This window comes from Ambystoma mexicanum, chromosome 2p (assembly GCF_040938575.1).
Source record: "Ambystoma mexicanum isolate Mex_15411 chromosome 2p, UKY_AmexF1_1, whole genome shotgun sequence".
Classification (NCBI taxonomy): domain Eukaryota; kingdom Metazoa; phylum Chordata; class Amphibia; order Caudata; family Ambystomatidae; genus Ambystoma; species Ambystoma mexicanum.
In genome coordinates this window covers 147,163,604-147,191,523 of record NC_090923.1, presented here as the reverse complement: position 1 = coordinate 147,191,523, position 27,920 = coordinate 147,163,604, and the positions used below count along the sequence as shown (strand labels likewise).

The 27,920-nt window shown below is 43.5% G+C and overlaps 1 protein-coding gene across 4 annotated transcripts in view; it reads left to right on the top strand.

Moving 5' to 3' along the window:
- The window catches only part of ALDH1L1 (aldehyde dehydrogenase 1 family member L1), a 685,374-nt gene extending 658,183 nt beyond the window's left edge, over positions 1-27,191 (top strand). For all 4 annotated transcript variants that reach the window (XM_069643393.1, XM_069643394.1, XM_069643395.1 and 1 more), the window contains one exon: positions 23,280-27,191. In XM_069643393.1, the coding sequence (XP_069499494.1) occupies positions 23,280-23,335 (56 nt within the window). In that variant the 3' untranslated portion in view covers positions 23,336-27,191. The remainder of the gene's footprint in view (positions 1-23,279) is intronic.
- The last annotated feature ends 729 nt before the right edge of the window (positions 27,192-27,920 follow it).

The window sequence follows — 27,920 nt, the reverse complement described above, 5'->3', positions numbered from 1 at the left end:
ACCTCCCTGAAGACGTGATGTAGGTGTTGCTCTCGGCCAGGTGGCCGGCAACAAAGTCTCTGTACCGTTGCCGTTGGAGAAAGTTCTGCGACTGGTGCAGAGTTAAGAATGTGGATCCTTTTGAATGTGACATTCCCATGGTTCTGTCTTTTTTGCTTTCCTTGGCCCACAGGTGCTTGCAAGTGGGGACCATTAAAGGTTACCTGGCGGCGCTGTCCATATTTAAGCGCTCGTCTGAAGAATGTTCCTATTTTAAGATTCCTTTAATTTCTCAGTTTTTGAAAGGGCTCACTAATGTGTTCCCTCCTTCACCTTTTCTGGTGCCCGGTTGGGATTTGGACCTTGTTCTTAAGTTTCTTATGAGTGCTCCGTTTGAGCCTTTGCATTCTTGCCCTTTGAGACTGTTAACTCTGAAAACTGTGTTTTTGGTTGTGGCTACTTCCGCTCGCAGAGTGAGTGAGTTACAGGCACTTTCAGTTAAGCCACCCTTCATTTTGTTTCATAAGGACAGGGTTGTCCTTAGAGTTCGTCCTTCTTTTCTTCCGAAGGTGGTTTCGGAATTTCATTTGAGCCAGAAGGTTGTTCTTCCGGCGTTCTATCCTCCTCCACATCCTGGTAAGGAAGAGGAGAGGCTCCATAGGCTTGATCCTAGGAGAGCGTTGAGCTTTTATATTTCGCGCATTTCCCGGGTCAGAGTGGACGATCAACTTTTCATTGGTTACGCTGGAAAGCGTTTGGGACAAGCTGTGACGAAATAGACTTTGTCTCGTTGGATTATTTTAGCTATCTCCGAGTGTTACCGCTTGGCGGGTAAGGACCCTCCGGCTGGCTTGCGGGCCCATTCTACCAGGGGAGTGGCTGCGTCTACTGCCCTGCAGAGGGGTGTTCCTATTTGTCACATCTGTGATGCAGCCACCTGGGCTTCAGTACATACTTTTGTACGGCACTACTCCCTCGATTCCATCCGAGGGCAGGATCTGGCCTTTGGCAAGGCAGTTCTTTATTCCGCAATTTGATTGGGCATGCTAAATTTGTGTTCTAAATTCTTTTCCCACCTCCTGTATTGGTACTGCTTTGGAAGCCTGTCATAGATATGGAATACGTCGGAGGACCCAATCCCCTCGAAGAACAAGTTACTTTCTTACCTGGTAACGTTCTTTCGATGGGATGGTCCGACGACGTATTCCATATCGCTCCCTCCCTACCTTCCCCGCTGCAGAATTTCTTTTGCGATTTGCAACTTGCGTTCCGCAAGGCCTTGTGTGTCTGACTGGCAGAAAACTGGTGGCACACGTTCTGGGGGAAAAAACTACAACTGAAGCTATGGGCGTCGTGCGTCCTACTTATCACATCGGGTGACGTCGGCCGTCGGAGGAGGTCCTGGGGGATGGCGCATCAACGTCATTGACGCAGGACGCAGACGCCCAAGATTTTCCGAAGCAGCACAGCTGTGGACATTACCTGTCATAGATATGGAATACGTCGTCGGACCATCCCATCGAAAGAACGTTACCAGGTAAGAAAGTAACTTGTTCTTCTCTGAGAGACCACATCTCCACTATCAGGGGAGCTAGACAATAGCTTCTGGTAACAGCTCAAATCCAATTTAATGCAGCCACAATGGTTCATAAGTGCCTTTATAATAAAGCCCCAACATATTTGAAGGAAAGATTGGTCATCCATGAACCAAGGAGATCAGGGCGAAGTGGCGGCATTGATCCTGTTGGATCTTTCAGGTGCTTTTGATACCTCCATCCTGATCAGTCGTCTGTCAGCAGCTGCTGTGTCTGGTTCCGTTCTCTCATGGTTCCGTTCTTTTCTCTCAGACTGCTCGCAGTGGCTTGCACTTCAACCTTTTCTTCCGCTGTTTCTGCTTTGGTGTGTAGGGTTCTTCAAAGTACTGCCTCATCTCCCACTCTCTTCAGTATCTACATCCAGCCTCTGGTCGCTCTGATCCACTCCCATGGTTTCAGATTCTACCCGTATGCTGATGATACTCAGATTCTTGTTCTGCTGGACCATCTCCATCTAGCCCATGCCACTCAGCTGCCACTCAGCTGCGAGACGCTTGTCGGCTATGGGGTGCTGGATGAGCGAAAATTGGCTGAAATTGAATGGGGATAAGTCTGAAGTTATGGTTGTGGGCCCTACTACTGTCCCGTCCTCTTGGACCTCGTCTTGCTGGCCCTCTTCATTTGGTTCCTTTCCTGTTGCGATGAAGAATCTGGGTGTTAAGCTGTCGGCCTCCCAGATTAGCTCAGTCTGTCAGGCTGGTCATTTTCACGTGAAAATACTCCGAAAGGTTCTGCAGTTTATTCCCTTTCATTTGCGGGCTCCGGTGGTCTCTGCTCTGGTCCTTAGTCGGATTGACTATTGTAATTCTTTATACTTGGCCCAGCCTGACTACCTTTTACGCCGCCTTCAGACTATCCAAAATTCAGCCGCCCGTCTTGCCACCGGTGCTTCCTATCGGGAGCATATCTCTCCAGTTCTCAATGCCCTACATTGGCTGCCAGTGGCAAAACATGTGCATTTTAAATCTTTGTTTGGTAAATAGGACTTTTCATGCTGCTGGGCTTGAGTATCTGCAGTCGAAGTTTTGACCCTACATTCCTGCCCGTGTGTTACGCTCTAGGGATCGCTTTCTTCTGGCTGTCCCTAGGTTTCCCCGTGCTAGAATTGGAGGCCGTTCTTTCTCTGTTAAGGCTGCCATGTTGTGGAAGGCCCTCCACACTGCTCTCTGTGCTGTGACCGCCCATTTGCAATTCAGAAAGGCTCTGAAAACTCTGCTCTTCTAGCCTCCTTCTTCCTCTAATAATGCTTACTTAGTCATAGCGCAAGGTTGCCTCTGGGGGTTGGTTGCGCTGTACCTTGGTACGAAGAATCCTAACATAACAGGACTTTACGCTCGGGCAACTCTGCCTTCTTATGTAGCCCCAGATTCAAGTGGACAAATGGTCTAGGCAGATCCTTTCCAGTCAAGGCAGCTCATGTCAGGGATTCCCTGGCTTTGGAGCTGCAACAGGAAGCAAAACTGCCAACATTCTGTAAATCCCTGAATACTTTTCTGTTCTGCTGAAGGGTGCTCTACTATAGGGTCCTCTGAGACATCTTGCTCTGCCCCATCATATATGTTCGTATCGCTGTGTCTTTGTGGGTCCTGATGCCCGCGGGTTTTCGGCGTGGTAGAAATGAAATAAGTAATAAAATGCATATACCGGAGAACAAAGTTTGTAGCGGGGTTCACCTAAAAAGTGTGCGACGTCCATTCATCGAAATGCATGTTTTCGATGGGATTTTCTAACCCATCTAAAAGGTAGAGGGCTATCGGGAAGGGTATATAAGGGGGGGGAGGGCTCGGGAATAGCGTTAGATTAACAGGGAGGGGTTGGGGGATCCCTCCCCAAAAAAAGATAAAAAATGTTTGGTGTTTTTTTTGAGAAAAAAGAAATCTGCAAAAAACCCATAGAAGAAATGCATGTTGATAAATTAACAAAAAAGTGGGACAATTCTGAGTCTGGAGTAGTCGATCCTACTGCAGTGATTCGACATAAATTTGCATAACTTCGGAGTGCCTGAATTGTGCAATAATAGAAATAATCTACACTATTGTCTGTCTGCAGAGGTCGGGTCTGTTTGAATGATCAGCCGGTTTTGGAATAGGTCTACATCTACATGAATCGAGGCTGCACATAGTAATAGCTAGACTCAACACGGCAGTTTCTGAAGATATCAGCCATGTAACAAGGAACAACTGTGCTCCTTGCATCTTGGTTTCTGTAGCAGTCAAGCTTGTAACAAGGAGCAGCTGTACTCTGCACCTCTTGCTTCCTGCAGGAACTAATCTTGTAACATGTCTGTAAGTGACAAGCAGCTACACTCAGCCTCTCTTCAATATCTACACCCAGCCTCCAACAAGGCGCTGCTGCAAACAGCACAGCTTGGTTTCTGTAGGGGCTAAGGATGCAACAAGGAGCAGTTGCACTTGGCATTGCTTGGTTTCTGTATGTACCAAGTGCGTAACAAGGGTCTGCTGCAATCGCAGTGCTCTGTTCGTGCAGGCATAAAGCTTGTATAAATAAGGAGCAGCTGCCCTTAGCACAGCTCAGTTCCTATAGAGACAGGTTCCATCCATAATGTTTAGAATTATTTCGGAACAGTTGACGGAGATTGCGAGAAGTACAACAACATTGCGAATAGACATGTGGCGACATTGAAATCAGCAATGCGGCAGACTTTTACCAATTGAGTCACAGAGATCTACTTGTATATTGTCCGATGGGAGTCCCCGAAAAGTAAAACAACTTTGAAAATATACGCACGTCAGCAGTAACTACAGACAGAGCCTCAGTGAAACCTGCATTAGGATCATAGGTGAACATAAATGTTGAATTGTGGATTGCCTGAATAGGAATCAAGTCAGCCCTCAAGTTGTGAATGTTTTGGAGCGGCTTTATACCGCATAAAGACTCGTGGCAAAGGTTCATCTAATCACATGCGTGTTTGCCGAAGTGTAGTTGCTCAAGTGAGTTGCCTGAGTTGCTGTCTCGCTGTCCTTCTGGTCTCCGTGCCTGGACTCATTGCATCGTGGAATGTGGACTTTGAATCCTGTCTGCCTCTGATTGGAGTGTGCTTGCCCTGACTACCCAGAAGCCTTTATTATTCATCTTGCATGCGCATTTGCGCGCGCGCATTTGCCCAAATGTAGTTGCTCAAGTGAGTTGCTGTCTCACGGTCTAGCGGGGGAGCAAGAGGCGGTGGCGGCACCGTATGTTAGATGTGTACAGACAAATTGATTAATTATTTTCCTAAATATTTTTCCTTCTTTTTCTTATCGTATTTAGTAGATATTTTATTATGCTAACCAACATTTATACACTTAAAACAGGTATGCCGTTGAATGATGTGTTGGCAAAGGAGTAATCCCAGAACCAGCTCAAATTGTGAAATTTGTATCTATACACGCTCGCAAATCTTGTGGGCTAGGGAAAAAACATTGCGCAGTTCCGTTATCGGCCGACATAAAAACCTTTTGCTTATCTGACCCCAAACCCACAGTACAAGAAGTGGGGAACTCACTCGAAAAAGGGCGGGTTCCTGCGGTAAGGGCTACTAACCCATGCGCAACCATCACAGAGAACTGCACATTACCAAATTGTCTACCATCACTCCAAAAAGGAACCCCTGTACAAAGTACGTTGGAAATTTCTGAGTCTGTTTTAGGAACAGCTTACTGACACGGGGAAACTGTATCAACACAGGTGATGAGTACAGGTGGAGAACTGCAGCCACAGTGCGACTCTCCCTCTAATGCCTTGCTGCCAAACCCTCCACCTGTGTGCTCCGTTCAAGCTCAGCATATGGTCCGGAGAGCATAGATTACGAAGCAATGGACTTCATGAATACTTCTAACACCAGACGTCCTGAATCTGCCCCGAGTCCCGAAGTTATGTATATATGCTCTAATACTGGCGATCTTATACAGCTACACGAAGATTTGAGTGTAAACATCGAGAAGGCCCCTGAGAAAGAGCAGATCACTGAGGAAATCAGTGAGGGCAATACGGCTGTACATGAATTATCTAAATCTCCAATCATCAATCATGTGTGATTGAGCATCTAAATTACATACTGGATGGTATTGCATCAGATGCGTCCATCAATCATACCTTAATTATGGGCGATCTAAATCTTCACTTAATACAGAAACATCCAATTCCCCCAACATCTGAGGAATGGCGATGGATGAAACTAATGGAATGCAGGAATTTTGTAATGTTGAATGGAACTATTAATGGAGATATACCACTTAATACTACTTGGAGCAGGGGTAGCCAAGAAGCAACTTGGACTATGTTTTTTGTGACACCAAATTTCTGAACATAGCATCAACACTTTGTATTAAATCAAATGAACACAGTGATCATAAGCAGCTACATTTACAGTGGTCATTGCCCAGGAATCAAACGACGAAGCCAACGAACTCCAACTTGGCACACATCGTTGTAAATAACTCAGGGAATCGAGTAAATTGACTGACCTAAAATGGACACAGTTCGATCAAATGCTTGCTATTGAAAATACAAGTGCCAATTCCTGTTACATCGGTTCAATGCAAGTATTTGCACAGAAGAGTTAAAAAAAACGGACGGTGCCAACATAGGCATCTCCATGCCTTTGACCATGAATTGGAGAAAAAAAAAATCTCTTAAAACGATCAATAAGAAATCTTTGAGATGAGTCTATACTAGTTAGATCAACACAAATATAAATTCTTAAGGCAACCTAAAGAGTTCACTTCCATTGACTTGTACCTGAAATTGTGATATGAAAGACTATGCGCCCGGATGCCTTCGGGCCTGGCACGCTCTACAATTAAACTAAATACAAATAAGAGGGAGGAGATCACTAAGGTATCAAAAAGATGGTGAGCTAATGATGTCAGATTAAAATTAAATCTACACGAGGAATATTGGCTCTGCTTAATGATGTATTATATAAGACCCAGGGGGCTGTACAACTAAATCCTGTATTAGGAGAAACAATGTGTGATTACTTAGGTTCAGTCTATTGGTTACCTTTTCCAGAGTGTAATATTAATTTTGAACAGATAGACCTTGACCACTGTTTTCATTTCGATAAAGATGAAATAATTCACTGTATATCAAAACTCAGTCATTCTCGAGCTGCAGGGCCCGACGGTCTTCACAACCGTACAATGAAAGAAAATCCCCAGGCATGGGCCTCAATCTTATATCGAATTTATACTCAAATTATGAAGGTTGGTCGTTTTCCCTCTTCCTGGAAAAAATCTTTCATCTTACCGATTTTCAAGAAGGGTGATAGACTGTATACAACATCATACCGGCCCATAGCCCTACTAGATTGCCCAGGGAAAATATTTGTACGCCTGGTGCTAGCGGAATTGAATCGATGGCTATCCAATGCAAATTTAAGACACCCCTTCCAGACAGGGTTTATCCCTGTATTGGGAACCTCTAGTAATTTAATTTGATTACTTTAAACTCCATTATTCATCATGAAAGTCATTCGAAGCAACCACTATATATAGCATTTATAGATTTTAAAACAGCGTTCGACTCCATTCCACGTGAACTGCTATTTAAGAAACTGTTGAACCATAAATGTCCATGGTTTATATTAAAATGGCTACATGAATTACATTGAGGCACATCCATTCAAATTTCGGTTAAGCCAAGAGGGTCTCCTCTCAGAGCAGATAAAAACAGACCGTAACTTGAAGCAGGGTTGTCTATTAGCTTCGGGCCTATTTTATTATCTTAGTGCCTGCTTTGAAGGGTTAACAATTGATGCTCCGAAAATTAATGGCAGACCAATCCATCTGCCGATGTATGCGGATGACATGTTCATATTATCTAAAACCCCGCAAGGGTTAGGATCTATGTTAGCAGCGGTGTGCAGTCATAATGTCGACAAATTAATGTCGAAAAACAATAATGTCGACAAACAAAAATGTCGACATTTTTCGATATTTTTTCGAAATTTAATTTAGTGTATGCATAAATAAATAAATAAAAATATATATGATGTGTTGAGTATGAGGGGTGGTTGGGGGGGTGTGGGGGGGTGGCAGGGGGGTGTTGGGTGAGGGGGGGTTGGGGGGGGGACCCCCCCCATAGTAAATGATCCTTTTTTAGGTTATTTATTTATTGAATAAATAAATAAATAAATAAATAATTGGTATGTGTTGAGTATGAGGGGTGAAAGGGTGGTTGGGGGGTGTGGGGGGGGGGTGGCAGGGGGGTGTTGGGTGAGGTGTTGATAGTTTTAAGGGTTTATAGTCATAATGTCAAAAAAAAAATGTCGACATTTTTTTTTCGAAAAAATGACTTTTTACATTATAAGTATAGGATGTCGACATTATTATTTTCGACATTTTTTTTTCGACATTTTTGTCTGTCGACATTTTTTTTTCGACATTATGACTATAAACCGTTAGCAGCATTGGAGGGCTATGCTCAGAACAACTGTATTACCATAAACACAATGAAAACACAGATCATCCAATTTGAAAGTAAGAAACAAAGAAACAAGAGACATATATGGAATTTGCAAAGTACATCTTTGAAAGTAGTAACGAGTTATCCCTATTTAGGAGTTGCTATCAATAATCACCCCCAAGACGTTCCTTATGAAGACACTATAAAGAGCAAATTAACTACCGCACTATCTCAATCACGTATAATTAGAGCCAGATACTGTACATTTTCAATTGATCCCTTAATAGTATACTACAAACAGAAAATGGTACCTGTCCTGGTATACGGAACAGAAACTAAATCATGGAAGTCCTACTCCATTGAACAGCTGTGCCTGTAGAGATTGAGCAGGTAACCAGGATCGGCTGCACCTGGCACACCAGGGTTTGCAGATGCTGGTCTTGCATGAAATAACAGATGCATGGAACAGCTGCACCTGGCTTACCTGCATTTGCAGATGGCGATCTTGTATGAAAGAAGAGATGCATGCCTCATGGCTCGGCATTGACAGTGTTCAAGCTTGTTCTATTGAGCAGCATCATTTGGCACAGTTCTCTGTCAAGCTTGTAAAAGGAGAAGTGCAGTTCTGTGTCTCCAACATTGAGGCTGTATCTGCTTCAAGCTTCAAACAGGTATTCGTCTGGAATGTTCAAGCTTATAACAAAGAGCTGCTACACTTGACAGAGCCCAGGGGCTGAAATAGCAACCATATGTAAAGTGCTTGAGTGTCCTCTTAATGTTACTGAACAACCGATGCTTTCAATGGGCAAGATGTTTTATTTCCACGTAAGGAATCCTATGCATCTCTGCACACATTTTCTTGGGGATCAATGATCAGGAACTATTAAATAGTTTGAGTAGTCGGGCTTCTTAAATGGCCATTGTGAGGCTTCAGCATGCCTAAAAGGAAAGGGGACACCTTAATGACATGCTTATAAAATATAGTCTTGTGTTGCATGCCTGGGAATAGCGTCATTGGCTTTTACTAGAAAGGTGGATAACTTTGAAGATCTTGTCATGCTTGAGTGGCCTTTTCTAGATAGTAATGCTGTATGAGATGAGATTCTGGAGACCGACTCCCTGGAACCCTCTCACAGCGATGCCCAACAGACGAAAAATATTAAAGCAAAAGCTGATCCATGATTATTTTGCAGACTACGTTTAACACTGAAAGAGTTCAGATCGGCAGATAAAGGGATCATTTCTTCCAATGACTATGCAAAAACGTGGCAGCCCCTCTACTTAGAACAAACATGGCCAAATAAGCTGTTCTATGAGAGGGTCCCATTCAGGAGGGTCGTCCACCACGTTTTAGCTCACTTTTCCTTTCACAGTGGAAAATACCCATCTGCATATCAGTCTGGTCCCCCCCCACCATGCCCTCCAACACCAAAATGCTAGGCAATTCTAGGTACAATGAGCTAAAACATGGTTGTAGACCATGAATGAGATGCATCATATTGAACAGGATATTCTAGCCATATTGGTTGTCCGTAGAGGAGCTCCCATGTTTTTGTACATTTGTTACAAAAAAACCTGATATATTTAAGCACTCTCTCATTCACACTGTATCTGCAGTGGTTCAGTGTTTAAAAGTTATGGGTGGACATTAAAGAAGTCTTTCTTACAAATGTAAAGTCAAGTCTATTTCCATAAGCTGTGGGGAAATGGGCAGGGAACCCGACAGAGTATCCCCATCCCAAGAATGAGGCCCACAAGCATAAAAACATCGGGGTGCTATAAGGTTTTACACAGTGGGGTACATACAGAAAATCATTATAATACATTCAGTTGGTTACATTAACAATGAACTTTCTAACAGAGCATATTCTGGCCTTGAGGGGGTGTGGCTTTCAGCAGCATGCTAGGTCTGTACAATTCTGATCAGCCTACCCATGTGACACATTCTCCGTCTGCAGCGGTTCTTTCCTTTATGCTTAATGGGACTGGCTGTGGTGATCATCACCTATCTGACCCTCTTTCGTGTTCTCCGATAAGAAATCATTGCCTTCACTGGGGTTTCTTGCATGTCACTGGGCATGTCAGCACCCCGAGCAGAAGCTAATTGTCATAGCCACACACTTGTTACAGGCTCCTTAATGCATGCCAGCTAATCAAAATCTTGCATAAAGTCCACTGCATCGCCTCACTAGTTATGGCTCCAGCATTGCTCTTCCTGTGCATCATGTAGACGCAGGAGCTCGGGTGAATTCTAAAATACTGATAGCTTCCACAACATGGTACAGCTCGGTGACTCAGGGGTTGAGGATAGTACATATCAGCTCCTCTCACCACCGCTCTACACATAACGGTTCAGATGCATGTACTTAATTGTGAGATTGACTATTTTCTCACCTTGACCCGGAACTCAACTGTTTAGACATTGATAGAGTTTTTGTTTGTTTGTTTTATTATTTATAATGCGCGACATACCCTCAGGTAACAGTGCGCAGCGGTTACAAGTATATGCGAGGCTTAGTTACAGCAGTGTAAATATTTACAGACAGGTATTACATACAAAGTATTGTTAAGTAGTGAGCCGGAGACACCAGAGGATTTTAACAAATGATATTTATTTTTTTATAGCACTTCAAGTTGCAAAAAGGGAGGTTATGCAAAAAGTCTCAATTCGAAATTAAAGTGCCAACCAGGCTTCTCAGAATTCCTTTTTCAGAATGTGACCGTAATCATGGGTTCAGGTTTACCTCCAAGAAAACTGGATCATACCATGAAGGAATACAATGGATCGGTATGTTTAAACCGGCAGTTTGTCACGGCCATTCAACTATTTCCACTTTTTCCCCCCCCTCAGTTTATACCGTGACCTCACGGGTTAAAGTCCTCTGTTAGCACCTTCGTTCGTGCCGTGCTGAGCGGTTTCCTTCACACGCTCATCTGAGCACCCGCGGTAGAGAGAGATCTAGCCTTTGATTGCGATCCGGCAAGTAAAGTTCCTCCAGTATTCTTGCCGTCCTTGAAGTGAAAGGAAAAACTCAAAACTCCAGTATATTTTTATCACCTTGTGAACAGTCCCTCTCGTGGTGACTGTGCTCTGCTCCGCGCACAGTGTTGCCTGCAGTCTCGATAAGGGTTCGTCCTGCGGAGTTCCCTTCTTCCTCTAATAAACCCACCGGTGTTGTGAGCTGGTCTCTTCCCACTCGGAATCCACGCCGGCCGTCGCCTTCCACTCCTGAAAAATGAGACACACGTTGAGGCGTTTAGTGCAGCTTTAAACCCGTGTGCCCCTCCTCCTCCCCAGCAATTAATCACAGGTGCTGCCTCTGGGCGCAGTAAAGCCGATGCTAATTCCCCTCCTTCCTGCTTCATACCCGCGGAATCAGCGTTAGTTTTCACCCTTAACTGGGAGAGTCTATTCATATAAGGAAATGTGAATTCTCGCCTTCTTTCCCTGTTTTCTTTTCCCCGTTGTTGGCTTTTATTTAAAGAATGCATCTGTTGAGGCATTCTGGGAGTTGTAGTCCGTGTCGTTACTGTAGCAATCATTCCGCCTGCTGTGATGTGTGAGGTCTGCCCCTTTGTACCGTTTTGTTCTTTATCATTTCCCGATAACCTGTCCGCTGCTACAGGGTCTCTATCACAAGTATATACAGGTAAGACCTATTTACAGAAGACAGGTGCAACAGGAGGGTAAATGATACAAACAACTTACTTACATCAGCAGTATATACAGGAATGGGTCATGATTGGGTAAAGGTGATCAAGCATACATCTGGAGAGAAGTAGGATTGAATCCGGGCAATGAGTCTTAGCTAGATACTGTGTTAAATGGGCATTAGCTTTCAGCCACAAGATGGATTTAGTTCTCAAATTTTGATAGGGTAGGTCAGTTCTCAAAGTGGGAGGTAGGGAGTTCCACAGTTTAGCTGTTTTCACCGGGAAGCTATTACTGCGGATTGTAGAGCGATTAAACTTGGGAATAGAGAGGCAATCTTTATAGGCAGTTCTCGATGGTCTCAAAGATATCCGTCGGTGGAATCTGTCGACCAAGTAGGTAGGTGCAACATTATTAAGGGATTTGTGCATAAGTGATAGAGTTTTTAGGAGGATTTTCTCATTAGTTGGAAGCCAGTTGTTCTGTCGGCTAGTCTCAGGGATGTGGTCTCTTCTGGAGATGCCTAATGCCACTCTAAGAGCATTATTTTGGAGAGTTTGGATTTTTCTGATAGTAGCTTTGGTTGACCCCAAATAAAGAGCATTGCAATAGTCCAGGCGAGATAAGATGAGTGCTCTGGCTAGGATAGTGCAGCTAGTGTCAGATAGAAATGGCTTAGCTGTGTGGATAAGCTTACACGTATAGGCCGTGGAGGACGCTAGCAAGTTAACTTGTTTGCTGAATGTGAGGTTTGAATCAAGATAAAAACCTAGTGTTTTTACCTCATGTCCAACTTTGACACTGTTGCCATCAATTGTGAAAGAGGAGTAAGCGAGTCCTATTTTATTTTAGACTGGATGTGGTGCCCAAGATGATAAGTTCAGTTTTATCATCATTCAGGCATAGACCATGCATGGCCATCCATGCCTGGATGATGATGTACACCTTATTCACCAAGGCCAAATCCGCTTCATAATCCCCAGAAAGCGGGAGGAGGGTCTGGGTATCATCTGCATAATTAGTGTAGGTGATACCGAGATGATTGGTATAGGGTCGGCAGCTGCTGTGGGAGATAAAACCCTCATGGTTCTCCCGTTTAGGAAGGATCTAATCCATGTAATTGCATTGTCAGAAAAGTGTGCCGCTGTGTTGAGGTGGTTGTAAAGTATGGTGTGATCAACCAAGTCAAATGCGGCTGAAAGGTCTATGAGGAGGAGTAGGGCAGCTTTGCCGTTGTCTCTAAGCTCGTCAACTTGAGTCTTGAGATCGATAAGAGCTGTCTCTGTTCCGTGCTGAGGGCGGAAGCCTGATTGTCTGGTTCCCAGTAGGTGGTGTACTTACAGGTGTTTTTGAATTTGTACATAGGCGACCTTGTCCAAGATTTTTAGAAGAAAGGGTACTGTTGTAATTGGCCTGTAGTTAGTTGGTGTAGATGGATCAAGAGTAGGTTTTTTTAAGAGTGGGAGTACCCAATATTGTATAAGATTGGTAGGGATAGTTCCAGTGGAAAAGGACGCATTAATTAGCTTTGTAATGAAAGGAGATAGGTCTCGGGCTGCATCTTTGATGAGCTGTGCAGGGCAGAGATCGCCCTGGCAATTGGATGGCTTCAGGGACAAGATAATTCCCTCTACTTCAAGAATAGAGACTTTGGAGAAGTTGAAGCGGGTGGATTCATTAGCAGTGCTACTCTCGAATATTTTGGATTGGGTGGGGTCATTTTATTTTGCTAGAAATTTTATTTTGTAAAGTGGATATTTTATTGGCTAGTGCGTTTTGGATCTCTGAACACCATTTTTTAGCTTTGATGCAGGTGTCAGGGGGAGCTATGGGGGTCTCTAGTTCTTTGAGAAAAGAGAATAGTTCTTTCGTGTTAGATTTGGCCTGGGATATACGCGTATCGAAGGATATACGTTTTGCTAGACATATTTCTTTTTTGTAGAGGGAAGAAAGTTTAGTGAGTTTAAGTTTGTTGGCAGCTGATGGTAGTTTTTTTCCATTCAGCCTCGCAGCTTCTTTTTTGTTGCCTTAAGTTTTTTAGGAAAAGCGTAAACCATTTATTCAAATGGGTTTTAAGCTTGCTTGGTCTGAGTTTGAGAGGGGCACTCAAATCCAAGGAGGTGGTCATAATTTTATTATATTCTTCGACCAGGATCTCTGGATCAGTGTTGTCAGGGAGCGAGTTGAGGGTAGGGAGTAAAGTCGGGATAATCCTATCCACAGTGATACTCTTTTTATTTCTGGTTAGCGTAAGTGGAGCCCTGATGGCAGGTAGTGGTGGGGGCCTGTTGGGAGAGAGCATAAAAGACACAAGGTGGTGGTCAGTCCAAGCTAGGGGTGAGACGACGAAGATATTGGCTTGGCAGTTATAATCTGCCACGCAATCGAGTATTCTACCTTTGTTGTGGGTAGGTGCGTTACTTCTTTGGGTAAAGCCTAGTTCTGAGAAGGTATTGCGTGTGGTAAGGGCGAGCTGGTCTAAAGGGTCATTAATACCCATGTTAAAGTCTCCAAGTACAAGTACTTGAGTAGAGCTTTTGAGGTTATTGGACAAAATAGTGTTAATGTCATCCTCAAAGTTTCCGGGAGGGCCTGGAGGGCGGTAGATCAAGTGGATATTAAGGGTCTGGGCATTAGAGAGATGGACTTTAATAGATGGTAGTTTGCATGAAAGGATATCAATAGGAGTGATTGTTCTCATAGGGAGGGTACATTATTGATAATGGCGATACCACCTCCCCTGGATTTTGATCTGTCTTGTCTCAATATGGAGTAGCCGTCCGGGACTGCTAGCATGAGCATGGGGCCTGCTGCAGGGTGTAGCCAGGTCTCGGTGATAGCGAGGAAGTCTAAGTCTTCACTAATAATTAAGTCAGAAATTTCTGTGGCATGTGCTATCAGAGATCCTGAGTTAATTAGTGCTCCCTTGATCAGAGAATTCACAGTAGTGGTCATGGTTGTGTGTCTGATTTGTGAAGATTTAAGTTTACTATGTTTAGCTAAGCTCTTTATTGACATAGGGTCAGAGTTAGGAGCTGGGTACAGGTTTATATTAGATTGGCAGGGCCTGGTTGACTTAGTCCTTGATCCTATTGTATTAGGGATAGAGCTAATGGGGGGGCTCATAGATTTTGGCTAATCTGGCTCTGAGACGTAGGTTCCTATCTGTAGTTGAGCAGGGATTGCTAGGTGGTGGGGATATGAGGTCATTTGTGTCTGGGAGCAGTCTAGTAGTAGTGGTATTATGTAACTTGGAGGTGTGTGTCGGGATAGGTGAGTGTTGTAACATGGTGTAGAGCATAATGTTTTGTAGGAACACGATAATGTGGACTGTCTGGCTGGTAGCTATCGGACGCATGCTAGCATGTGGTGGCGGGGCACTTTCTAGCACTTTCTAGGAGTTAGGTGGCTGAGGTAGTAGCAACAAAGGCAAGGGTCAGATAATCAAGTGAGGCTGAGGCTGAGAGTACGTCATAGGCTAGGTAATACGAATAGTGGCAATGGTGGGTAGCAATCAATATGAGGCACTAGCCATACTTATTCAGCGCTGCTTGGCAGACGGTAAATATAGTCGAAAAAGCAGTCAATCAAACACTGAGCAATCAGTGCGGATCAATGAGAGGCACTAGCCATGCTTATTCAGAGCAGTTTGGCAGAGTTGGCAGACAGTAAATATGTACAGGTGGCCAATCAAGCAGTACATGTATAGGTAATCAGTGGAGAACCCAGGCTAACACGATAAGTGTGGGCAATCGAGCATTGAGACACTGGCATTGATTGAGCAAGATAGCAAACAGTCACTAGATTGCTAGATTGCACCTGTGCAACACCACATTTCAGGTCCTATCATTGGAGTAAGGTGTTCAAACTCTATATGGATCAGAAACCCTTCACATCCTAAGTCCCAGATGAAGAACAAAGACCACTCCAAAGCTGGCTAGAATTGAAGCCAAGTTACAAGTATTCACATTTGATGTGGAGCATTTTCAGGAATGAGAAATAAGGCGGCAGAGTGCCTATCCAGATTACTGTACCAGTAAATGTTTAGTGGTCACAATGATTTTGAAGAAGAAACACATGGTTTGGTGTGCAAAGAAAATTGGCTCGTGCAACTCGCACAAGGAATCCGGCACAAGGCTCTCTCCAACCACCTGTGGTCTATCCACAGTCTTTTCTGGTAGATTGCAGGTGTAACCATAGACTGGGACTTGATAGAATGCAACAATGTGTTTGTACTTGGAACAGGATTAGGAATACAAAATTTAGGGGCCACCATGGCCAAGAAGGAGGGCCTATTTTAGCTTGACTACAGGCTAGATTGAGTAGCAAGATGTTAGGTCACTGCACAGATTTAACCCCTTGTTCACAAGCTCTGCAATTTAAAGACCATTGAACAGCACAATATGCAATGAGAATGTGTCCTTAATTTAAGCCCTTCCAAGAAACTTCTCACACTGGTGATCTGCAATGGGCAAAGCTGATGCAACGATTCAACGCTGTTCAGTGTGCTTCGAAGGTGAAAAGGTTCTGGTGTTATATTTGATTTAAGGGTGCTTGTATTGTAGATGGTCTAGGTCAAGTTTAGGTCTAGTATTCATAACACCCTTGGACAAAAGGCGGAAGATTAATATGGCAATGTCCTTGTTGACTGTCTATCCAAACGGGTAGAGTTGCATTTGATCAGAAACAATTCCACAGCTAACGCAAATGTAGTACTAGAAAATAACTTGAGTAGGGCACCCACATGAGCACGGGCATACAATTGACTTCAGTAGAGATGAAGTATTTAAAAAAGAAATGTAGTAGAGACAGCAGCACAGCATTGTATAACCAGCAGTCCTATGGTCAAGTAAATCGCACAAACTGTTTTGTTAAGGAAGCCACCATCTGGCATGGATGATTAATGTACGGCTCACCATGCAATTGCTTCTCACAGAATGACCCAAACATTGGCTAGGAATCTTGATGTTTCTGCAGTGACCTCGACCAAATGTGATAATTACTTACTTTCCTTTTGTATTTCAATTCCTACTCTTTCTCAATGTATGATTTTATCTGTGAGGAAACCTAACCTATATGGATCAGGAATACCAGGAAGGGTACTCTGGAACCCTTGACAGCTCTTGTCCTGCCCCAATTAGAAAATTTCCCCTCAGACATAGATTGTAATATTTTGACTGAACAACTCCAGTTGATGTTAAACAATGCCTCTGAGCATTTGGCACCATTATGGAGTATAATACCTAAGAATTACAGCATAACCAATGAAAACGTTATTGTATCCAGAAGGCAGTAATGTACTAGTGAGAGTTTAGGGAGGAAAAATCCCTGTCCTTTCACAAAGACATCCTACAGTAGGCTGTAAAGGACTATAAAAATGCTATTTAGGAGGCCAAAGAAGTAAAATACTCAAAGCAATTCTGGCTGCAAGATCACATTTTATGGAAATATTTGACATCTTACATGAGGGCCAGGGACATTCTCACTGCAAATATCATGCTGAAATAAATTGAGACTGTTGTCAATCTGTGCAGAAAGAATTTGCCCAGTAAACATCTCGTCATCAAAATGGTATTGAAGTATAGCAATTGTTGCTGAAAAGTATTTGGCAGGGGCTGGGAGAGAGGGGTTATTCCTGAGACTGGGCAAGATGAGCCTGATTTAGGATCATTGTCATTTTCTTTTAAGCTAGTGACTGTCAGAGGTAGCTGATTGTTTTAAAAGATATTAAACCCATGTTTTGTCAGGGTGATGTCTGTCCTCCTAAACTATTTAAAAGCTCTATGAACCAGCTACTGCCATGGATTACTGAGATCATTCTCTCTTAGAATCTAAAGTACCTGATTTTCTTAAATAATCATGGATTCTGCCTCTTCTAAAAAAAAAAAAAAAAGAGGACCTGGATACTACTGTACCAGCTAACTTTAGGCCTATAGTTAGTGTCCCTTTCCTATTGATAATATTGGATAGTGTTGCCTACTTTTAGTGAGGAACACAGATCTATGGTTTGCAGACAGTCCAGTCCAGTTTCCAAAAAGCAGCATGGAACAGCGTCTACATTATTGAATTTGAAATCAATATTGGAAATATCATTGATAAAGGCCAGGTTGCCTTGATAACGCTCCTGCATCTGTCTGCCACATTTGATCTCGTTGATCATGGCTTGTTGGCGGACAGGCTATACATTCTTGGTAGATGCTCAGATGAAGCAGTGGCATGGATCCCAGTCTTTCTAGGTCCACGATGCTCGAGGGTTGCAAAAGAGGGTTTTAGTTCTGCGGCAATCAGTCTTACAAGTGGGGTTCCAGAGGGCTCTTGCCTATCTCCCCTCTTATTTAATATATATACAAAGTCACTTTGTGACTTATTGGATAGGCTACGTGTGTCCTATACAAATTATGCTGATGGTGCACATCTTTTTTGTTTCAGCTATCTGATACCCATTGTCAAGACTCTGAGGACATTAACAGGATTTATGCAGCCATTCAACTGTTGGATGGTTCACAACTCTCGTTACTATAAATAAAGAAATTCCGGACGTGCACCCAGAAATGGGGGTGCCTCTCAGTCCACCATATGTGCAGAGAGTTTAAGACAAAATAAAAAATAGGAGGACTGTTGTTATTCAATAATTGCAGAAATCCAGGAACAAGCTCTTATACAATGTGAACTGGAAAATGGAGGAGCCTCAGGTGGCATTTGTATGAAAATAAACACGTTTTATTACATCATTACAAAAACATCAAAATCTCAATTGATATATATTTTTGTGTAAACATATATTTGATATGAAATGTTTTAGTGACTTTTTTTAGGTATATGAAATGAGATTTTGATGTTTTTGCAATGATGTAATCAAATGTGTTTATTTTCATGCTAATGGGTCGATTGATGTCATTCGAGGCTCCTCATTTTCTACTTAACGTTGTAGAAGACTTTGGTCCTGGATTACTGCAAGTATTGAAGAACAGTCCTCCCATTTTTTTTATAATTCATAACTTCTCTTGCCCTGAATAACGGGAAAACAGAGCTGCTTATTTTAGGTTCAGCATATAGATTGAAAATGTTGGACTGTGCCTACTGTCATTTTTCTATTGCGAGATGCTTACTGAAGACTTCTTGTAGCTTTCAGGTACTGAGCATATATATCGAGTCTTTCTTCAGTGTGCTCTTACACGATGAGACTTATGTGGCAAAGTTGCCCATATGTATCTGAGAAAGACAGAGCACTTGTAGCATCGGCTACTATAAATGCTAAACTGGACTATTGTTCATTGCCCTTCACTAGCCAATATTAGGAAGCTTCAGGCTACTCAAACAGGGCGGCCCAAGCAGTATGTGGCCTAAGAAAGCAGGACCATATTACTGAGGCCCGTCGTAACCTTCATATGTTACTGGTCCAGCAAAAAGTAAAGCATAAGACATTATCTAGTGTCAGTCGGGGGATGCTCCTTTGTATGTCTCAAAACGAATTAAAGATGCCCCGCAGAGGCGTACTTTATGATCTGACAATAATTTTCTTCTTACACAACCACAATTTGCATTGACAACATTTGGTGGAAGTCTGGACACCCTCTTTGTGGAGTACTCTTCCGATTCAGCTGAAGAAAAGTACCAATCTGGGACATTTCAAAAAGGAATAAAAAACTTATTTGTTCAATAAAGATTTCTTTGAAATTTTGCACTGCCTTGATATCGTGTTGTGTCTTTTTGTTTTCCTGTTTTATGTGCGCTTTGAAGCCTATGGGTATTTAGCCTGTTATAAATATTAAACTAAACTATAACAAGTTTCAGACCGTTGGAATGAGGTGTGGGAAAAAAATAGCTCTGGATTGTTTTCTTAAGGATCCAGCTTTGCATGCAGTTAGGAGACATTAAAAAACATAAAAACAAAATGAATACAAGATATTACATGCTATAAAGCTTCTGTATAAGGAGATGCAGTTTAAAAAATAAAATAAAAAAAACGAATAAATAAAAACCCATGCTTTCAAAATGCAGGTTACAACTGAGGTTCTATTTGAAGACCCCATATAGAATATGGAACGGGCAGAACTCTGCAAGAACACTACAAGCAGTGATGTGATTTTTATCATTCCTACCTCCAGCTCCTTCCCTCCACCGCAGCGGAGTGTCTAAGAACCTCCACCCACCAGGTAGGGGCTGTGGTAGGGGAAAAGCATGTACCCGTCACTGTGCAACAGCAAAAAGAGCATACTGTTACCAAGGTCACATTATATTCTCTTAATAGTCCACTGCTCACACTATCCATTAACCATTGGTGTATTTAAGGCATGTACCCTTTATAACGCAACAATACACAGTAGTTCAAATAGATGCCCACACTCAATATTCATGTTCAAATACAACTGATAACAATGTAATGAACACTCAATGAAGGTGTCTTGCACTCTCATGTAAAAAATAAATATTTTAATTATGAGAAATATGTAATAAACATTGCTATTGTCAATATGCACAACACACTAAAAATGCAAAAAGTCATTAATGAAAAAGCTGAAATCATTGTCGCCTCTACCTTGAATAAAGACTAAGGCAGATCAACCTTCTCCAAGAAATCATAGTCCCCTTCAAAACCAACTACCCGCCAATTGGATAGCCTTCCACAACCTCTGCCTCAATGATGAAAAAAATAAACATCCCATTGTGGGCTTCCCACAATGCCTTAGCTCCCTGGATGCCGCCTACTCTTTTCCCATTGATGGCGCAACTATACAGTTGTCCAAGTATGTTAAAACGCTCGGCATCTGCATCAATTAATATATCCCACCATGTAAAAGTGCTGACCTCTGCTACACCCTACACGGCTAACCTCCTTGCCCTGAGCCGAAAATTCCTCACCGACCAATTGCCTGACTTTCGCACAAGCCATCACATGCAGAAAACTCCACAATGCAACCTGCTTTTCACTGGAACATCCTCCAAGAACCTCGCCAAGCTACAAATACTACAAAACAAGGCTCTAAGAGCATTGCTGGCCCTAAAACAATCTGATGACATCTCTGCCTCCACAAGAAAGGCACATTGGTTCCCTATCAAATCGAGGATTAAATTCAAAACATTAGCAATCACCCATCGCTGTTTGCATATGAACGCCCCCGACTACCTCACCCCCTGCATTTCAGCTAAAATGGCTGGGCGTCCTCTTCGCTCCTCATCCAGCCTGATCTTCACATGCCCAGATTTAACCGCAAACGAGCTGGAGGACCCAGCTTCTGCGTCACAGCGCCCTCCTGGTGAATCTCCCTCCCCTCCAATATCAGGAGCGAACCCTCACACCTCGCCTTCAGAAAACACCTGAAAACCTGACTGTTTAACAAATACGACTAACCTGTACCACTTGTGGAATTGTTTGGAATTGGTTTGACTGTTTCTGCTTTGTATACTATGTGCAAGTGCTGCGATGTCTTTGGGCGCTAAACAAATGCATACAATTAAAAATAAAATTAAATAAATGGGTAGAGGTGTCACCACCCATCATTAGCATGCCCATCCTTCAACAGACTAAAATGGTCCTATGCCTACAACCACTAAAATTGTCTACCCATAGGGGAGCGGGAGACCTGCTCCATAGCAGAGGTAGGTATCACCTCAAAATATCAGACCATCACTGCGAATCCCAAAATACCATATTTCGAATTACCCATTTCACTCCATATATATATGTGGGGAGAGGGTAACGTTAATAAAAGAATGTGGAGGGTTATGGGTGGCTGCGGGAGGAGGGCGGGATCCCCCTGCATATATCTGTGGTGAAATGGGGTAAAGAGAAAAGAAATCTGTATTTTGGGACTCTTTTTTTGTTTTTGAAGTTATCCCAAATATCTGCAGTGGTATCAGTGAACAGCATCTTTCATGTGTAAACCATAGCAAGCACAACCTCATCATCCACCACTAAAATAATCTTTCTAAACAAAAATAACAGCAACCAACATCTTTCTTGTGTAAGCTATGGCAAGGATGATCTCATCATCAATGACTAGGAATCTTTCCAACAAAATTGACAGCGGACAGCACCAATCCTGTGAATACTACAGCAAGGACGAAGGTTTTTAGTTCATTCGCATGATCTACTTGTTTACTATTTATCAGGACACTTGGCACTCGTGCCAGAAATGTCAGAAGAGCAGTGAACAGCTACGTTTATAGAAAGAGGACTGTTATATAGTGGATTCAAGGTCCCTGACGCTCATCCCGGACAATTGAAAAAGAAACCTCTAATGTACTGTATTTCAATACAATACGTTAAGGCTCACGTCTACTGAATATCAACGTGTTTGCAGCACACTATGCATTTAGCATAAAGGCTGGGCTTACAGCCCACACATCATGCCGCTTCAAGCATGGCTGACATGGGTAGACACGAAGTTGCATGTCAGCAGGGAAAACTGTGAGGCTCTTTCTTCATGAAGTTAAGAGATTTTGGCAGTGGTGGACAGTTGAGGTTAGGCGCCCTGACGAAAATAAGGTGTGTTATGGGGCTGCAAATGGGAGCAAGTTGTAGTCACCCTGCCAAGGTGGCTACGTCAAGGGAATTGTTAAGAGTGGGTTTGCTACCATAAACTGCGCACACAAACAGAATTGTTAAAGTTCGTTGAGCATTATTTAATTCAAATCAAAACAGCCGACACGTGTTTCGAGCCACAACGCTCTTCTTCCAAGGCTTGTGGGAGCTTGAATCGAAAAACTAATACTATAAAGTTATGCGATTAGAGAAATCAAAAGTACAAGGTGCCTTCACCGCCTCCACTATATAGTTGCAATTGCAATTCGACTCGGCTTTTCCTGTCTCCTTCACTACGTGTGGAAACAGAACAGGCATGTCCACCATGGAAACTGATCTGCCACAGGATGCCCCACCTTAAATCACAAATGACCAAGAAGAGTGAAGCAGGTACCAGACAGATTTAAGGATTACCAACTATAAGGTTTGTTATTGTGGAAAAGGGGCTAGGTGAGATTGAGTATTTTCTCCCTTTATCCATGCCCGAGAACATTGTGCATATGAAGGAGAAGGATGGTGATTACATTCTTCCTGATGCTGCTCAGTATGGAAGATGGAGGGATGACTCCATCCTGCATCTTTCAGACGGTGCCTGCAATGTACTTGTATGTCATTAATGTTTAGCAATTACGTTCCTTCAACTTTATTACATTCACATACTATAGGGCATGTGTCAAGGGTAGACAGAGAAGTCAAAAAAATAAAAGGGCTTGATGTTCCTCATCTACGATCAAATTCTTCTTTTATTGATTTGGATACCATTCTGGCCTTTGTTTAATGAAATAATCCTTGTGCAATTAGTTTGTTAAATATGACTAGAGGATGCTAGATACACAGATGCCCCAGGCATCATGATATTTTGGGTTCTTTCCTCGTAGCCTGTAAGGTGTAAAGGAAACAGAAATAAAGGTGAGGAAAGCTCCATCTCTGGAGCCAAGAGGCTAGTGCTTTAGTGTGCACGTTTGGTAATGTGTCCAGCAGTGTAGATGGCTTGTAGTTTGTCATCCCTTTATTTTTTTGCTTCCACCTTTAAAATGCAGTCTAAGAATTTGATTTTGTAGCGGGTACGGGATCGTCTGGTTGTGACAGTAAAACGTTAACTCTTATTTTTTGTTTTTAGGTGAGGAAGCACTGAATGAATACTTAAGGACCAAAGCTGTCACAATTGAATATTAAAGCCTAGAAACCAATCAATGCTGCTGAGAAAAACTATCGTCTGCAAGGATTTGGGATTCTGCTAGACAGCTGGGACTACAGAAGAAAAAAGCTAATTTGTATTGTGAATCCTTTTGGTGGACACAAAATTCCCTTAAAACCTGCAAATTGGTCTCATTTTGAACTTTTCCATTGGAGGTTCAGGATATCTATTCCACTGGTTACACTCTGCAAAACATTAGGGTAATCGGACGTGATCTCGCACATTCTCAGGTGACATCAGAGACAAAGATCATATTATCCAGGACTAGAATGACGGCACAAGAACCGGAATCACCCGACCTTAAGTCATACGACGGGGCTAAAAAAAAAGGTCAACTTGCCTAAAAACTACAAATTCTTACAAAAACAGCTAACGGGCAGTTATTGGCGTTGCCTAACCATCAGTTCCTCATCGTCTTCTTTTGATGGGAAGTTGGGCACAGAATCATCCATATTAATGCTCATCTCTGTGTGCGTGGTAGATGCGGCATCGCTGGTGTCCCCTGGTGGCTCCCAAAATCGCTGCCAGCATTAAATCTGAAAGTTCAAATTATGCTTTTCTAGAAGAAGAATGTGGTACTGCACTTTTGGATCCTATAACAAATTGCTATGGTATACAGGTGTGGCATTTCTCTAGTATATTGTTGTGGTTTCATTGGCCAGTGTTAGCTTGTACACGTATTAGAAGAATACCCTACACGCTTTTGAACAGCCCCTAAGATACTTGTGAACAGAGGCTAGTTTAGAAGAAGTATCCTTCAGTAGTCTTACTCTTTTTGATTTTTATTTGTAGAAAATGTACTACAGGGTAAGTCTTAGGATAAATGTTACAACCAGCCTTTGCAAAGCTCAGAGTGGTCGCCTTTCCAGGTTCAGGACTTAAGATCCTCACACAGATGATGTACAAGCATTCGCAGTGGTTGAACGACATATGGATCTCTCCGCCTACGCTATGGCTCCTACAGGGCTGTGGAGACCAGGAAAGACCGCCACTTCCTAATCTCAAACTCCCATTCCTGCCAGATCCATTCTTAAAGACGTTATGTGTACTCCAAAGCATGAATAAATGTCCCGTGTTTGTTTCTGTAAGCAGGTTTGTTATGGGGGAGACTATGACAGATAATGAGCATATCTTGAATACAGTACTGCACAATGGTGAGATTTGACATGTAATATTTTAAAGATTTAATGAAGTGTATGATTTTTTTGTTTCTCTTCGCACAAGGAAGCTGTGGTCATGCACTTTGCAAGGTAATGCATCGGCATATAAATGCCAACTGCAAGACCATCTTCAGAGCACACATTAGTTCATTTTGTGAATATATTATTTCAGGAAAGCAAAGACTTGCTGCCATTCCCCTATGGAAATGCATTCAATGGTATGTTGTGAACTCTGCTGGGCTCCCAATGCTGAGGATGAAAAATAATCCACACTGGAATTTAGGGCATATTTCAGTGGAAGAGCTTTTTCTCAAGGGACCCGCCCTGGATAACTTCATGGAGTGGGTAGGACACCAAAGGGCTGTAACAAGCACCTGTTCTATGTTTTTGACGCACCAAGTCCCGCCAGGCCCTGCAAAAATCCACAGTACCCAATTGTGACGCTTTCACAAAGTTTCCCCATGCTCCAGTCTGATCAGAATGGCTCATGCAAACGCAAATTGGCCCGTAAGGGCCAGCAAAATGTCACTGCGGGTAGCCGAATAGGAAGATACTGGGATTAATACAAAATGCTCGACGGATTTGTACCAAAGACATGTAAGGATGGTTTCCAAACCAGACGCCAGCTTAACGTGTTTGTTGCAAATCCATCCAGCAGTTTTAGCATTAGTTGAGAGCATTGTTTTCCTGAAGAGAAATTTTATGGGAAGAACACGTTTTGGGAGCCCACCTATAACTTTACACCCTCTAATGCCCCCGACCGCCGTGAAACTTTACCAAACAATGATGTGTTGGCTGTACATTCGTTTTGGAAAGTTATGTGACGATTTTTCCAATGGTGCCAAAGTTATATCTGAAAAGGGCTATTCCAATAGGAGTCCAGCGTAATCATAACCACAGGCTCTGTAGAGTTCTGTCATCATGAACGCTTCATCCTGCAAACCACCTTAAATCTTTAAAACACAGTGCACAGGGCTCAAACCGTAGGCGTGTCCAGGGAGTGTCCTGTGATATACGATATGGCATTCATAACGCGCCTGTACACAAGTGTTTCTAGGCGCTAACGCGGGAATCTGATTGGCTCCCCCATTGTCCTAAACTATGATCATTGTGTGTGTACACGTTTGTACTTCATGCCACCACTGCATAAGTCGGTGCCCCACTTGGGCCACCCCAGTCAACAGAGTCTCGACATGCCACTGACTTAGACTTGTGTGTCAACGGTGATTGCGTGAGGACGCATTTCACGCTCAGTGTTATCTGTGCCAGAGAAAGCGGGGCAGGGGGGACATGAAGCCTGAGAGAGGCTGCACCACCCCACACTAGGCAGTAGGTTGCCCAACTGTCCTGTAATTTGCGTGATTGTGCAGTAATTGGGGACTGTGTCCCACAGTTTGCCGAGTGGCACTGTGGGACGCGGGTTGCCCCGACTGGCTCTGTTCAGCACAATTTGTGCTCAAACAGAGCAAGTCAGGAGTCACAATAAGGCATGCTTGGGGCTGGGGCAGGACGCTGCTGGGCGCTGTCTCACAGACGAGCTGCCACTTAACAGCCACTGTTATTCCCGTTTGCGGGAAATGTATGTATATGACCCCCCTCCCCGCCCCTATGGGAATAACAGTGGCTGGCAAGTGGCAGCTAATCTGCGAACAACAGTCCTATTGCATTCCATTGCATCCGCAGCCACTGATGTGACAGGCCTGTCACGTCAGCAGCTGCGGGTGCAATGCATTGATTCTCCCTGGCGAATGACGGTGTGACATCATCACTGCCTTGTGTCCCGCAAAAGGATCTCACAAAGTTGGCCACCCTATTAGGCAGGCATGCAGCTGTAACACAGCGTATAGAGAGGGCTGAAGTTGTCAGAGTGACGTAGATAATGAATTAACCTACAAGAAGTGTGTGTGCTGGGACAGTAACTGGAGGCCCATAGCTGATTTGCCTTCTGCTATTTTATTTTAGTTACTAAAGCGCTTGCGCCTAAACACTGTACATAATTGCACAAGGAACTGTAACCAGGGTACAAGAGCCAAATGAGGGGTGTAAAGAACACAGTGTTACATTCTTAGCAATGGGATGCACAGAAGATCGAAGAGAATCTGGGTAAGAAGCGAGAGAAAAATTAAGAGTAAAGAGAAGGGTATATCATTATGTCTTGCACTTGCGCCTCCCCCCCTGGTGCTTCTCCCCCCCTGGCGCTTCCCCCCTGGCGCTTCTCCCCTGCACTTGCACGAACTCAATCTCACTTGGCCTAGTAAGATTGTTGTCTTGTGCTCCCTCTGTTTCCCCTCCTTTGCCTCGTCGCGTCTTGAAACACTTGTGTATAGGCGCGCTATAAATGTCATGTCATATATCATATTCTATGGCTTGGGAGCAAGAAGAAAAAAGAATGGAAATGGGATTGAAATAAGGGGGGGGTGAAAGGGGGGGGTGAAAGCACAATCGGTAGGAAAAGAGCTAACGAATTAAGAGAACAAGGAAGGGGTTACACAGAGACGAGAGGAAACGTGTCGGGCAGGTTAATGAACACATTTAAAGGCAGCACACGAGAAGCAAAAGTGAACATGAACAGGGATGGGGCAAAAATAGCAAGTGAACAGAGTTAAAAGCAGATTGTAGTGGAGTTAAGGACATAAGCTATGAAGAACAGTAATAAAGAAAAGATCAGCGTGTAGCAGAACAGGCAAGAAAAGGGCAACCTTTACTGATCTCGAAATGAACGAGCAAGAGTAGCGATGTGGGCTGTAAAGGAGAGTAGGAATCAAACATTATCACTCTGCTGGAACAGGCTTGCAGGTGAGCACCCTTTGCATTGAAGCCCCTGCACGACTCTTGTAACCCTTGTGTGCATTGGGCTCCATTTTGCACACACGCCACTTCACCGCCTGGTGTAACTCCATTTCCTGATTCCCTCATTCCTCCTCCCCTCGTTCCCTCCTCCATCCCACCCCCCAGCCCCTGATTGGGCGAGCGACCGATTGTAGTGTTGGAAAGATAATGTCAGCCGCACGCAGCACGGTATTACTCTGCTGGAAGAGGCTTGCAGGTGAGCACCCTTTGCATTTAAGCCCCCTTGCATAACTCTTGTAACCCTTGTCTGCGTTGGGCTCCATTCTCCACACACACCGCTTCACGGCCTGGTGTAACTCCATTTCCTGATTCCCTCATTCCTCCTCCCCTCACTCCCGCCTCCATCCCCACACCCGGCCCCTGATTGGGTGAGCGACTGTATTTGATAGAAGCCTTAGGGCAGCCCATGCCCATTGCAGCCGTGCGACTAAGAGCCCGAAGGCAAAGGGAGGCTCCTACAGCAGCGGCTCCAAACAGTGTCTGCAGCTGTAAGCAGGGGAGGCCAGTGGCCAGCCGTCATCCAGCAGCAACCACCAAGGTAGGTGTGGCCTGG